Source organism: Pongo pygmaeus, chromosome X (assembly GCF_028885625.2).
Source record: "Pongo pygmaeus isolate AG05252 chromosome X, NHGRI_mPonPyg2-v2.0_pri, whole genome shotgun sequence".
Classification (NCBI taxonomy): domain Eukaryota; kingdom Metazoa; phylum Chordata; class Mammalia; order Primates; family Hominidae; genus Pongo; species Pongo pygmaeus.
The window spans coordinates 77,687,534-77,702,319 of record NC_072396.2 but is presented as its reverse complement, the minus strand read 5'-3'; the positions used below and the strand labels follow the sequence as shown (position 1 = coordinate 77,702,319).

Sequence of the window (14,786 nt, the reverse complement as noted above, 5' to 3'; positions counted from 1 at the left end):
TGGCTTCCACACTCTTGAGTGCTCCATCGAAAGTCACCCTTCACCCAGAAAGTGGAAAGTAAGAGAGGAAAGGAAGGGGAAAGGGGGAAGGGAGGCCTCTGTAGGATGTGTAGGAGTGGGCCTGTGAGTCTGGCAGGAGTTGGGCCTATACAACATCCCAAACTCCAGTTGTTCCTCTAACTGAGCAGTAGGAAGAAAAAGAAGAGAGGGAACAATACTGGGAAAAAAGGTATGGCACATATAGCAAATGTGATAAAAAATGCACTGTGAAAGTAGGAGACGCTGAGAAAATATGTGATTAGGACAGCCAATTTCATCCCTTCTCCCACCAATGCTGGAAACTGGAGCAAAGTAAAAGATAAAAGAGGGTGAGATTCCTAGGGTGAAGAGGCTGCACTTCCTCAAGCCACCCAAACAGGCCACATTCCCCATCCACAAGGAGGTGTCAAGCGGTTTCACATTATCTACCACAGCACCCAACTTCAGGCAGGTGATGAAATCTCTCTAGGTTTAGTCTTCTGTCACCCCTAAAGCCAGAGAGAGCTGGGGTTGCCTAAACCCGCTTCCCAGTAATCTTTGAATACTGGGAGAGATACAGGAGGATGAAGGGAGAAAGAAACTTGCAATAAAGTTTCCCAGCCCCACTGCTGGGGAGTTGCAAATGGGTCCAGCTCAAGAGGTACAACCCAGGCTGGCCATACTCTTCATCACCCTCGCCTAGCAAGCTTCTTAGACTGGTTCCTTTGCACTAGTATAGCATAATCTTTACAGAAGCCTCTGGTACACCTAATTCCATGAACAGATGGGAAATGACTTATTTCAGATGGAATATTCATAATCTATGGCTTAGGGTTTAGGGTATGGGTGTGTGTGTGTGTGTACGCACGCCTGTGTGTGCACGCACGCCTGTGTGTGCATGCGTGCACGCACGCCTGTGTGTGCATGCGTGCACGCGCATGTGCACGTGTGTATATGTGTAGAACAAAGCCTTTTCTCTAGGGTTCATTCATTCAATCTCAAGTGAGACAACTCCTTTCAAGACAGGAAATCCCACTCCGTCGTTCACACAATCTGAAAAGAATAGTTTTTATCTTTTCAAAATGCAACAAAACCATAAAATGAGGCTGGTGGGAAAAGCAGTGCATCTTCCTGGGAAACTGGTCTGCTCAAAAGGTTGAGATGGCATCCTTTATATACTTCTACAAATGTTGACAGTCCAGATACTTGTTTACTCCTCATGGGCTGGAGGCAATACTGTCAATGACTTCCAAGGAAAAGGAAAGAGAGCTCTGTGCCTACTACTTCTGTAGGCACACTCTCAGCTAAGCCCTGACGCTGCAGTTGACCAGGGATTGTGGACATCTAATGGGCCTTCTCCAGGATCACAGTAGCAACCCTCCCCAACCCCACCACAGCAGGATCCAGGCAGTGGCCCTGAGCCAGCTATCAAAACACCCTGTTTGAAGACCTCTGAAGGGAACCTCATTTAGGAATCCGTTTCCTCTGCTAACTGGAAGTAACAGCAAACCAAGGTCACACTGACTATGCATTTCTGAGAAATAAGACTGTGCTGTGGGAAATTAAATTTCAGAAGGGGGTCCAAACTGAGGCTTGAGGAAATGTTTATAATTTAATACTTTTGAGGAACAGGTTCAAATGCTGGAAAACAGCAGCATACAGACCCACCCTGCTTGCCTGCCAAATCGAGGGAGTTCTCTTGGAGACTCAGCTCTATACCAATCAGGACACTCTGGAAGAAGCAGCTCCACATGCAGGGTTGCCCTTACATACTGGGTAAAAAGGAGTGGGTAATTTCTAAACACATCTATACCCATGGGCAGTCCCATAGTCTTTAAATACAAATGACGTGGGGAAATGATGTATATATGGCTTTTCCTTGCTTTCCCAATCTTCTCCCAACCCATCCTCACTGTCATTCAGGCAGCTTAACAAACTTTTATTTACTTAAACGAGTCAAAATGTATGACATATGAATAGTAAAGAATAAGATATCACATAATTTTAGAAGGATAGAATGGTAGGGCTAGAAAGTTTATTTAGTAAAACCCTCTCATTTTATAGATAGATAAACTGACATACAGAGAGGTGAAGTGCCTGTCCAAAGTCACAGAATAAGTTAGGGGCACAAGTTGTCTAAGTCACAGTTACTGCCTAGCTGGTTATCACTGAGACTGCCAGCTTTGGGGAGTCCAGATTTGGCCCTGGGTCTTGCTTTTTTAGACTTAGAATGAGCATTTGAGGCCACTGGACAGTGATCCAGGCATCCAGCCTCAACCAGCTACGCCAACTCAAACAAGCATCCTCCTGGTTGGCCTCCAAATGACCCAACCTCTTATTCTCATCCCTTTCAGTATCAGTCATGGTCATAGTTCAAGATCCCGTTTGATTGGAAAGGGGGTAGGGGAATGACTTGAGAGATGCCTGGCCAAGGGCTGTGTGGCTTGAAGCACCACAGCAGGCGCTAAGCCAACCTGATCTAGCTCTGCTGGACAGTAGTCAAGAGCCTTCAGCTGAAGTCAAGAGACTGGAAGATTTGCTCAAAGTATACTTTGCTCCTGAAGTCAGCAATTTAGTGTTACAGTCCAGTGAGACACTGAACCAAGCAATGAAAACCCCTAAGGTGAGAAGGAGAAAGAGCCTACTCTACTTGGCCCCACCCAACCTTGGGACTCTTGGTTCACCCAAAGGCAGAGTGTATCATTCTTCCCCATGCCTAGAAAATTCTGTTTCCATCAGAGTGGACCATCAGCCTGAACTATCTTGTGCCTAGTAGTGAATCTTCCTGACCATTGTCCCTTTCTCTGGTGATGAGAGCCTCAGCCTTGACCCGCCTTGGGAGCTTACAAGGACCATGCTTATAAACTGCCCAGTAAAAAAAAATGCCTTCCATATTTTATGGCTCAATGGTGGACCGGCAGTCAAGTTTTACTCTGGAGTACTTTTAAAAAGACTTAAGCATAGAGCCAATGTTAGCAACTCTGGCTTGTTCTGCCTTGTCCTCTGAACTCCCAACCCTAACCCTATTGCAGGTCCAACTCACTTAGGGTCCCAATATTGAGCTGGGGCCTACAATCAATGGTGTCTTGCTTCTCTTTACCCTCTTTCCTCCAAAAGGCTTCCCTACCACCCCAGGAAGCTATGCTTCAGCCTTTACTTTCCACAGAATTGCCTGGTTGCCTCCTGTCCTGTCTGCTGTTTGGTCTGGGTTGGGGAACTCCCAAATTTCCCATGATCTTGGCAAGAAATACAGGCTCATTTCCCTCCTGATCTTCTCCCTTTTTTCACTAAACCAGACTTTGATCACTTGCCTCCCTCTCAGGAACCTTTTGCCTGCCAATCCACCCAAGCCTAGGACCCAGGGAAAGTTGGCTTTCCTCCAAAACTGGTGAAGAGAGGGGATAAGATATACAGCTGGTGACATCACAAAACTGTATACATCAAAGGGTCCACAAAAACTGTACATTGCATGCTCTAGTAAGGCCTGAATCCCATATCCCTTCTAACTTCTGTGGCTTTTTCCCATGCCCAGAGGCACTCTGATGTGGAGCTGTTCCTCAAACATCAAAACTACCTTTCTTCCCAGCTACTTGGGAGGCTGAGGCAGTAGGACTGCTCGAGGACAGGAGTTTGAGACCAGCCTGGGCAACATAGCAAAAGTCTGTTTTTAAAAAAATAAATAAATAAATAAAAATTAGCCAGGTGTGGTGGCACATGCCTGTAGTTCTAGCTACTTGAGAGGCTCAGGTGGGAGGATTGCTTGTGCCCAGGAGTTTGAGGGTGTCGTGAAATATGACTGTGCCACTGCACTCCAACCTGGGCAACAGAGCAAGATCCCATCTCCAATAAAGTATAAAAAACTACCTTTCTGTGGGGCTTCCTCACAACAATCCCAATCATCTGCAGGACCTTCCACCCATTAAGCCAATCAACACAGCTTTAGGTCTGTGAAGATATTAGGCCTAGTCAAAGAGAAATTGGGTTACGAGGTGCCTCCAAACACCAAATTCATAGACTCTTAGAGATGGAAGTCATGTCAGATATTAATAAAAATGGACAATGCACCAAATTCCTTGAGCGTGGGGGTGTACATTCTGTTTCTCCCAGATTGGCTATTAGACAAATACTGGCTGATAAAAATGATACAAACTTCTATTAGCTTCTTCTATCCCTTTGAGACACCAGTGCTGTGGCACAGATGGCTGGGAAATTTTGAGTAAACAGCAGAAAGTGTCTGCAGGCAAAGACATTCAGAATCTCAGGATCTGAATGGTTGCTTGGGAAAGTTGAAGGGCTCAAGAAAGGTAGTACTGAGGATGAGATTTTCTAGGAGCTCCATAATGTGGTGGTAGGGTGTTCCTGACTTTTCCAAAATAAAAACTGTGGTGTCCCTGAGAACCTCTAGTATCAAAAATAATGTCAGTGAGTTCAAGATACACCACAGCAAGGACCCAAGCCAAAGTATTCTGAGACCCTAGGGACATACCAAATTCCTTTCTGTTTCTTCCTGACCTATACTCACTATAATTTAAACCAGTGACCTCAGCCCCTCAGTGAACCTGGTCTGTGTCAGAGTATCCACTAGCCACACCTCTGCATAGCCCACTGCACCCCCCACCACCACCCCCACCCTCTAGCTGCACTGTGAGGTCTTGACCGGAAAGTCCCAGCCAGCCCTCCCCCTGAGTCCCCTATGATCACCTACTTTGAAGTCTGTTCCCCAGCAGTGAGCCTCTTCCTGGTAAAATAGTGGTTTTTCCAAGTTTTATTATACACTCCTAAGATCACAGCTCTAGGCCTCTTCACACCATATAAATGCCAGAGCCTAGCTTCAGCCTAGCCTCTACTGCTTATCATCAAGGTTCACTCAGACTTTGCCACTCACTGATCCTGAAGGCCAACAGCCTGCCTTCAACCACAGGGCAATGCTCAGCAGGTGCCCTTGGAGGTAACCTTGGCAACAGCATGAGTCCCTACACTGCCTGCTTTCCCAGGAGCCCTTGAACTTCATCAAAGCAGGGAAAAAGGTGGTCCCAGGGGTGACTGTGGCAGCCATCTTCCCCGCAGAAGTTGCTCAACACTGTCCCAGGACCCCTCCACTGCAGCATCACAGTGGGCCTGGGTAGTCAAGAGGCTTCCTTTGACAGCCACTGACGCACTATCTTCAATGGGGCCTGCACACTGCTGCTGCGCCAATGGATCACAAGGTCTGAGACACCAAGATCCCCAAAGCCCCTTCTGCCAGGGAAGTCCAGCAAAGCTGCAAACTAAAACCACAAGTCCTCGGTTGAAATTGGTGGGAGAGGGCCCAGGGAATCCACAGGTGGACACTCCAGAATTCAAGGTTTCTATGTTCACTTAATAATTCCCAGGTCCCCTCAAATGGCAGCAGAAATATGTGGGGGTTGGAGGTTGGCGAGAGGAGGGAACTCCTCAGTCCCAGGGCAACACTGCGAAAAGCCACATATTCTCAGTTGTGAACTTGGGTCTGGTGGCAAGAGTCGAGCTGTCCTGAGGAGCCACGAGAGAGAGCAAGCCTTGCCAGAGAGGGCATCCCAATCCCCCGTCTTCGTCTGAATCCCTCACCAGAACTGCTGAGGGATTTCGCCTGCGGCTTTGCTGGGAAAGCGAGATGGTTCCTCTGACTTCTCCCAGCTCACAGGCGGCCTCAATGAGAAGAGCGCACACGCCTGGGGTCTTGCGTCCACTGGCCTGGAGAGCGAGGGCTATGCCCCCCAACTCTGTCTGAGATCAAGTCAGCTCCAGGCGAAAGCTGGAGTGGCGGGTCTGGCATTAAGGCTGTAGGCCGAACGAGGCACCCCACCGGTAGCAGAGAAGCGCGGGGTGCCCGGGAAGGCAGGGCTGAGGTTGGGGGCGGTGCGGAGTGAGCAGCAGGGCCCAGCCTGCCTGCGGCCTCACGCCTCTCTGGCAGGAGACTGCGGAGACCGCCTCCCCGCCTGCTTTGGGGCTCGGCTCATAGGGCACGGAGATCCATTCACTCGCGCGGGGCGGCAGAGGACTGCCGGGCCCAGCTGGGCCGTAACGGCGGCGGCCAGAGACGCACTCACACCCCGACTCTAACTCCCTCCCTCCCTTTCTCTCCTGCAGACACGCACGCCTGCCATGTGTTTGACTCTTCGCTCATAGTCATCAGGATTCCTAAAGTGTTTTTAACAGAAAACACCTCCGCTTCCCCAAAGGAACCAGGGGGCTGCTGCGGAGATCGGCGGTACAGTGCTTCTCTCAGAGCCCGCCCCGCCTCTCAACTCTCTCCTCTCCTCATGACTTCTCCCCACCTCCAAAAAAAAAAAAAAAAAAAAAAAGTCTTGCAAATATTTTCCCCCAGCACACACGGGCAAAGGTACCTTAAACCCGAAAGGTGCATTTAGATTTGTCCCAGGGCAAAAAAAAGTCCATTGCTTGCCAAGGATCAATGAATGTCCCAGTTCGTACCCCCGGGACGCCTTGCACCTAGTCTCCCCAGTCGAGGCTGCCCAAAGCCCCGCAACCCGCGCCCTAAGAGAGCCACGGGAAAGGGGCAAGGGGCAAGGGGTAAGGGGTAAGGGGAGGAGTCGGAGAGGCGCGTTGGAGGGGCGCCTCGGACCGGGAGGTATGGGGTCGGTGGCAGCGGGAGCGGCCACCCTTGCCCAAAATGCCAAGTGGGGCGTGCGGGGCCACTCACCTGCTTGGAACTCCACTTGGCGATTTTTTTCCTTTTCCTCCTCTAGCAGCATGGAGTAGAGGATCCCGACAGAGTTATGGATGCCGAAGATGGAGCCGTTGCACCAGGTGGCAGCGAACACCACCACCCAGCCGAAGCCACCTTCGGGAGGCTGGAAACCGCGCGCGGTGCCGCGGGTCTCTACCGTAGGCGTGGGCTCGGGTTCGTGCACCCGCTCGGACTCGAACTCCAGCTCCGGCAGGGGTGCGGGGTCCGGTAGGGGCTGGGGCTCCGGCTGGGGCTCGGGCGGGGGCACTGGCACGGGCTCGGGCTCAGGCTCCGGCTCAGGCTCCGGCTCTGGGCTACCCACCGGCTCCTGCTGTTCCTGGTCTGCCTCCTGCCAGGGCCCCTTTGCTTCCTCGCTCGCCTGGCTTTGCAGCGCCATCGCGGCGGGGGGACTGTGGCTGCTTGGGCCAGAGGAGCCGCTGTGTGGCTGGTACTTGTTTCTGCTGCTGCAGCTGCTGCTGCTCGGAGGGCTGCTGCTGCCGCTGCCGCTGCCGCTGCCTCCTCCTCCAGGCTCCGCGCCCCAGCTGGCCAGCCCGTCCCGCGACAGACGGTCCCTCGAGCCCTCTCCTCCCCCTCCCACGTCCAACCCCCCTCCTCCTCTCCCCATGTCATCTCTCTCTCCTCCCCCTCCTCCACACCCCCCACCTCTTCCTCCCTCAACAGGCAGCCGCTACAGCCTCGCTCTTCTCTCCAGCCCTTCCTCCTCCTTTTACTCGCCTACCTACTCCAGCCGCCACTGCCTCCCCCAGCTCCCTTCCCAAACTACTGAACCCTGTTCTTGCCCGGATGCCCGTTAGAGGAAAAGTTAAAATGGAAAAAAGGGAGCACAAACTATCCTGTTCTCCTGCCCTCTTTTCCCCGCAGGCTCTAGAACCGACATTGATCAACCCCGAGCCTCGGGAAGACCCCTCCTGTTCTTTGCTCCCATTCCCTCCTTCCTCACAAGCAGCCCGCAACTGAGGTGGCCCCGGGGACCCTAGGACGACAGCTGGCCCGCGAGGAACCCCACCCTGCCCTCAGGAGCTCCCATGTCCCTCCTTGGACTTGAGGAGGACGACCCGAGGGGACGGCCTGGGCCTCGGACAGCGGGTGGACACAATCTTCTCGAGCCCGAGGACTCGGCCCCCCGCGGTCCTGCGCACCCCCGGGAGTCTCCCCCTGCCCCCGCCCTTCCCGGCAAATCCCTGGCGGCCTGGGAGGGGAGGAGGCGGCCATGCAGCGAGGCCCGCCCCTCCGGGCAGTCAATCAGGGCTTTGTTTGCGCCAACCTGGAGCCCGGAGGAGCCGCAGAGGGCCCGGTCTGGGCCGGGCCAGGGCCGAGTGTGGGCCAGGAGCCGGGCCAGGAAGGGAGGGAGGTGGCACCAGTGGGGGCCGGGCCCGGGCCCAGGCCCAGTCGGGAGCCGAAGCTCAGTTCAAGCTCCTCCCGACTCTCTGTCCCGGACTGGGGAGGGACGAGTTGGAGTCGGGTCCAGCCGTCAGTTTGGGCTTGGGCTGCCCCGCCCCCGATATCTCGGCTGAGCTGGTCCCTCAGGCCTCGGCGGCGGCTTTTCAGGTGCTGGAGACTCAGCTGAGCTGCAAGCGGACGGATGTCTTCCCAGCACCCACCGCCCCCTTCCGCCCACCTCAGGCATGCAGACATGGGAGTCCCACTGTATGTCGCAGACTGAGGCCCCAGCCCCGCTGAGGGTAAGGGAGAGTTTGTTCCCCAGGAAGCGCGCCGGGTCAGGGAGAAGGAAAGGTGGGGGATCTGTCTTTCTGGTGGCCGGGCACTCAGCAGGGGTGCGCAGGGGTGCCCAGGGGTGCCCAGCCTCAGCCCTCAGGGCCCGCTCGGCGATACCGGGAAGCTCTGCCTCCCCTAAGGGTCTGCGCGTCTAATGCACTAAACGTGAAGTCGTGGTGTTGTTACCAAGCTACTCGGCTTCCACGAGCGGGCGGGCGAGTGGCAAGACCTCTCTACCCTGCATCTCATTAACCCTCCTGATAAGTGAATGACTGCATAGCCAGAGGTGATGCAGCTCCGGGGCTGCGTGGCTGCGCTAGATGCCTGTAAATACAGTCATTAAGCACCTGAGGGCTGGCCGAGCTGGGTGGAAGGATATAGACGTCCTGAGGAGCTTGCAGTGCCATATGAGAGGAATCAGCCAAATTCACAAATCACAGGGCCACGCCACTCAGCAGGGAAGGCATTGCCCTAATAGAGCACGTCCCTTATTGCCCTAAGGTTTATTATTACCTGCTTTTTTGCACGAAAACTGAGGCTCAACAAGGTCAAGGCATTTATTAGCCTAAGATCATGGGCCAAGTCAAAGACAAGCTAGAATTCAAGGCAGGTCTCCATATAACGAAGCTTCATGCTCCCTGTGTTTCACCAAAAAAGTCTAGGATTTGAGGCTCCCTGGGAGAAGACAGAGGAGGGAAGGCAGGATCTGGCTGAACTATCACAGTGGGCTTCTGGAAGAGGTGATGTTCAAGATGGGCCTGGAATTTTTTTTTTTTTTCTTTTTGAAACAGTCTCGCTCTGTAGCCCAGGCTGGAGTACAGTGGCGCGATCTCGGCTCACTGCAACCTCTGATCCCTGGTTCAAGCGATCCTTCTGCCTCAGCCTCCCGAGTAGCTGGGATTACAGTCGTGCGCCACCACGCCCGCTAAGTTTTGTATTTTTAGTAGAGATGGGGTTTCACCATGTTGGCCAGGCTGGTTTCAAACTCCTGACCTCAAATGATCCACCCGCCTCGGCCTCCCAAAGTGTTGGGATTACAGGCATGAGCCACCATTCCTGCAAGGCCTGGAATGTTGAGTAGGATTTTAAAAGGCCAAGGGTGGGGGAAGGTGGTCCCCTACATCAGAGCATGCTTTGAGCTGAAAGCACAGAGCTATAGACTCTACTCACAGAAAGAGGGAAACGAAGGCTAATCAGGCCAGAAAGTTAATATGTATGCCGTCTGCCTCTCCTAGGAAACATTTACATTTTAATAAAAATCCATAATGCTTCAGCTACGAGGAGTGACAAGTCATGGACACTATGGGTATGGGGGCTTAAGGTCTGCTTTTTAGTCAGGGGTCTCACCATACATATGACCACCTGTTGCCCCAGGAGAACACTAGTTTGGTTTCCACTTGCAGGGAACCTGATTGAAGAAGACCCTAAAAATAGTTATTTCCCACCCCAGAACTAGGAATAGACCCTGGAATCTTGCACCCATCTAGATTCTTACTATCTTGAATTCTACTTCCCTCATCGTTTAAACTGGTTTTTAGATCACTGGAATGAGAGTACGGGTGGGTGATGACCCTCACTGAGAATCTCCTGTGAATCTAGCACTGTGCTAGGCCCTTTATATATGAGATCTTATGTAATCTTCATAACATTACTATAAGATTGGGATGATTTGTTCCCATTTTATAAATGAGGAAACAGAGGCTCCAAGAGGCTAAGTTACTTGTTTTAAGTCTGCAAAGCTAGTAAGAGGTAGAACAGGGATCTTTGCTCATTTGTGTGAGTTTCAAAGTATGTGCCCCACCCAGAAGACAGAATTATGTAACTGCCATTTCACCATTCTAGTAACATATGCAGTACTACCATTTCTCCCCTCTTTAGAAGGTACTTTATAATGGCTAAATCGCTGGCATCAGGAGACCAGGGTTTTAACCTTGGTTCTACCACTGCATGCCTGTATGATCCTAAGCAATTTCTTTTCCCTTTCTGAGCCTCAGTTTATCTGCAAACTACTTTGCAGAGTTATTAAATGCCATGCTAAGAGGTAAAGGCTTTATTTTTGATATATAATACAAGATCACCACTGTTTTGAATAGGAGAGTAACATCAGAACTGCATCTTAGAAAGAATATTGTGGTGACAGTTTAGATCAGGGGTCTCCAACCCCCGGGCCACAGACTGATACCAAGTCCATGGCCTGTTAGGAACCAGGCCACACAGCAGGAGGTGAGCGGCAGGCGAGTGAGCATTACCACCTGAGCTCCGCCTCCTGTCAGATCTGCCGCAGCATTAGATTCTCATAGGAGTGCGAACCCTATTGTGAATTGCGCATGCAAGGGATCTAGGTTGTGCATTCCTTATGAGAATCTAACTAATGCTTGATGATCTGAGGTGGAACGGTTTCATCCTGAAACCATCCCCCTCAACCCCTGTCCCGTGGAAAAATTGTCTCCCACAAAACCAGTCCCTGATGCCAAAAATGTTGGTGACTGCCGGTTTAGATGATGGCATGGAAAGATAAGATGTAAGGAAATGAACCAAGAGACTAAGTCAAAAAAAAATTGTTGATGATCTGGAACAGGCACAGTGGCTCATGCCTGTAATCCCAGCACTTTGGGAGACCGAGGCGGGCAGATCACTTGAGGTCAGGAGTTCGAGACCAACCTGGCCAACATAGTGAAACCCCATCTCTACCAAAATTACAAAAATTAGCTGGGAGTGGTGGAGGCTGAGGCAGGAGAATGGCTTAAACCCAGGAGGGAGAGGTTTCAGTGAGCCGAGATCGAGCCACTGCACTCCAGCCTGAATGACGGAGTGAGACTCTGTCTCAAAAACAGAAGAAAAAAGGTGATCATCTGAAATAGGGCACTGACTATGGAGATGGAGACAAAGGGATATCTCTGTCAATCATTGTTGTGGTAGAGTTGATAGAACAGATTTGTGTAATGAGAGAAAGGGAAGAAACTGACATTTCTTGCTTGAGTAAAGGAAAGTATGGTATAGTGTTAATGGAGATTGGGAATTAGGAGCTGAATCAGGTTTGAAGTGCCTGTGGCTTCCTGTCTCTTTCCCCTTGGCCCCCAAACAATCCTGTCAATTATAGCTCTAAAATACGATTTTAATCACGACACTCCTCTACTTTACAAATCTTCAATGACTGTCCATTTGACTTTCAAGTTTAAATTCCTCAGCCAGGCATGAAAGGTCCTTTGTGGTTTGGGACCAGCCTCATTTGTTCATTCATTCATTCATTCTTCATTTACTGAGAACCTCTATGTGTCAGGCTCTGTACTGTATACCAAATGCAAACATAAAAGACCTGGTGCCTGTTTCTGAGGGGCTCATATTCAACCACTCTAGCATTACTCCCTGTCATTTTCTTCCCACCCTTTTCTCTCTTTCATACCATGCTACAAACACACTGGTTAGCCACCATTCCATGACTTATGGGCATCTGCTGGTCTCTCGGCCTTCACCAACCATTTTCTTAACTATCTTCCAGTTGAGATTCTATACCGTTCTTGACTCTCCAGAGTAGGTTAAATAAAACAGATAGCAGAGTTAGTCTTGAACTGAGGAAGCATGTCACTTGCCTTTCTCATACCACTCAGCCATTCATTTCCCAAATAGTTATCAAGCAACTATGTGTACCATTCACTATATTAGGCACTGGGGACATATAATGGTTCTTGTCCTCATGGAGCTTACATTGTAGTAGAAACTGTTAATAATTATAACTACCATTTATTGAATGTAACTCTACTAAATTGGGTGAAGACATTTTGAGATAGAAGTATATAAAAGATGAGACAAGACTGAGAGTAAAGTTGTAGAAATAGGGCTAGTGTCCTAAGATGCATTAAGTTTCCTCTATAAATCTCTAAATCATGCTTGATCAATAAACATCATCAGCAACAACAGATCTTTAGAGAATACTACTACCATGTGTAGATTAATCAGCTTGACTCATGCTCACAACAAGTAAGTAAGGTGTGGCTCCTGTAGCCCTTCACATTATTTTACTTGTCTGACTGTGGACCTTGGAAAAACTCTAGCAGATGTCTCTCATTCATATTTTACAGAATGTGCTTTTCTTCTGTCCCTAACAGAAATGAGCCCATAATGGAATCATTCCAATTACTTATGCCCTTGATTATTCACTTTAGGGGGTGAAGCAGAGCAGTGGTTCCCTAACCTGGTTGCACATAAAAATCCCCTAGAGACTTTTCTAAAAGCACCAACTCCTAGGTCCCACTCTACCCTTGCTGAATTGGAATATCTTGGGGTGAGACCCAGGAATACATAGTTTTGACAAGGCCCCTAGTAATATTAATTCACTGCCAGGTTTGGAAACCAGAAAACCAAATCTGAAAGACCAGTAAAATTTCTCTAAAGTTTCTCCAGAAACTTTGGGGACCAATATAATGCCAACTTTTTGTCATGTAAGGACATGTTTCTTCACTGTCATGTTATTATTGAAATGATATTTTAACATCAAAATATAGAAAGTGTGGAAAGAACAGTCTTTTACTCAGAAAAGGCTTTCTTAAGATATGTCAGTTGATAACAATTTTTCTCATGTGTGTCAGCACACTGATGAAAATGTCATAGACTGTCATGGGTATGCAGCTTAGTGCTTGGGATTCCATGGACCAGATGACCTCTGAAAGTCTTTTCTACCCCTGAAATTGTCTATTTTAGGCAAAAGGCACATCTTTGCTTTGGGCCTCTCCTATTCTCCAATAGGATTTTCTGGCTGGAATGGAATTCACTAGGTCATTCACATCATCTCCCTGCCCTGTGCCTAAATCATTCTAACTACTTGAGAATGGATGATATATTGAGGGCATTCTCAAGAAGGTGAGTACGTAATCTTTCTATCCTTTACTCCTTTTCTTTATTCATCTTTATAAGGGTAACTTAAGAGTTCTGATGACACAGCATCACCTTGGATTCAAGAGCCAAGTGGGATGGATTGTGAGAAGGAGCCAGGGTGCTCTGATAGTGGCAAAAGAAGCCCAAAGACAGAGAAGGCTTTGGTTTTGTTACCCGTAATCAGGAAGAGTCCTGATAGGAACCCACATTACTGGGAAATGGATTTGAATGTCAACACCTTTAGATGGCCAAAGTGGAAGCATGGAGGGTAAAGGATATTGGACATAGCCTGATTTCAGCTTGAGCCAGAAGCCTATTCATAATAATAGGTGCATTAAAAACAAATCAATTGGCTATGTGCATGGAGCCTGCTTCCTGAATGCCAAGGAAGCAGTCTGCTTAATAGTTTGTCTATTATTAGAGCAGGCATAGAGGGGGAAAGATGATGGAAGCAGCAGGAGCATTATGGAAAAGAAAGAGATAGAAAATACTTAACCCTCTGAGGGTAGTATAGAAGAGCAAAGCTTGAAGTGAAAGTATGTAATGTATTGGTTTCTTGACCCTATCCAAGGGAGAAATTTAATGAGTTTTATTTTAGCCTTTTATTAATTCATTTTAAAAACTCATTTAAGAGACATTTATTGAAAGCCAATTATGTGCTAAATATTGTGCTAAGAATTTCCCCATTCTGAAAAGTGGAACCCTTGTAGGACTGGAACAGAGATGTCTTGGGTACATGGTTACAATGCAGTATAAAGATGGGCTTTGCCCTTATTACATCTCATTCTTTTCTGATAGACTGACCTTGGGCATAGAATCAGCATTATTTGTTTTTGTATCCTTAGCATTTAACACGATGCCTTATACAAAGAAGGTGCTCAGTATGTAGATAAATAAATAGATGTCGCTACTTGATGTAATAAAGCCCTGGTTTCTTCATTGAGAAACAATAGGGATGAGGCCTATCTTTAAGGTTTGTTGTGAGGATTAGAAGTAAAGTATGGAAAGCTCCTAGTACAGCACCCATCACGTGCTCAATAAATGTTAGCAATAAGATAGTTTGAAGATTGCTTTTATTGAAAAGAGAAAAGAAAACCTGAGATGTTCTTTGGCATTGGTCGAATTCCGAAATCTAAAATAGTGCATCAGAGCTGGAAGGGACCTTCTACAAGTCCAAACTCCTCATTTTACAGATGGGAAAACTGAAGCCTAAAGAGGGAAAAGGATTTACTTAATGTTACATCTAAATTATCTACGCTTTTCCTTGTAATTACCTCAAATCACTGTGGAAGGTGATATAACATACAAACATACATATGAGCTAGGGACATCATTTTATAAATGAGGAAATTGACATGGAAAAAAGTTAAATAATTTGCCCAAGGACCTATGATTCACACTATAGCAGTCTGGCTTCAGAGTCTATGATTTTAACCATTATACTTCTCTA

At 48.7% G+C, this 14,786-nt stretch overlaps 1 protein-coding gene across 1 annotated transcript in view; it reads right to left on the bottom strand.

Annotated features, from left to right (window-relative positions):
* The window catches only part of SLC16A2 (solute carrier family 16 member 2), a 109,739-nt gene extending 101,712 nt beyond the window's left edge, over nt 1-8,027 (bottom strand). The window contains exon 1 of the mRNA XM_054472583.2: nt 6,701-8,027. Within this exon, the coding sequence (XP_054328558.2) occupies nt 6,701-7,352 (652 nt within the window). The 5' untranslated portion in view covers nt 7,353-8,027. The remainder of the gene's footprint in view (nt 1-6,700) is intronic.
* Between the last annotated feature and the right edge of the window lie 6,759 nt (nt 8,028-14,786).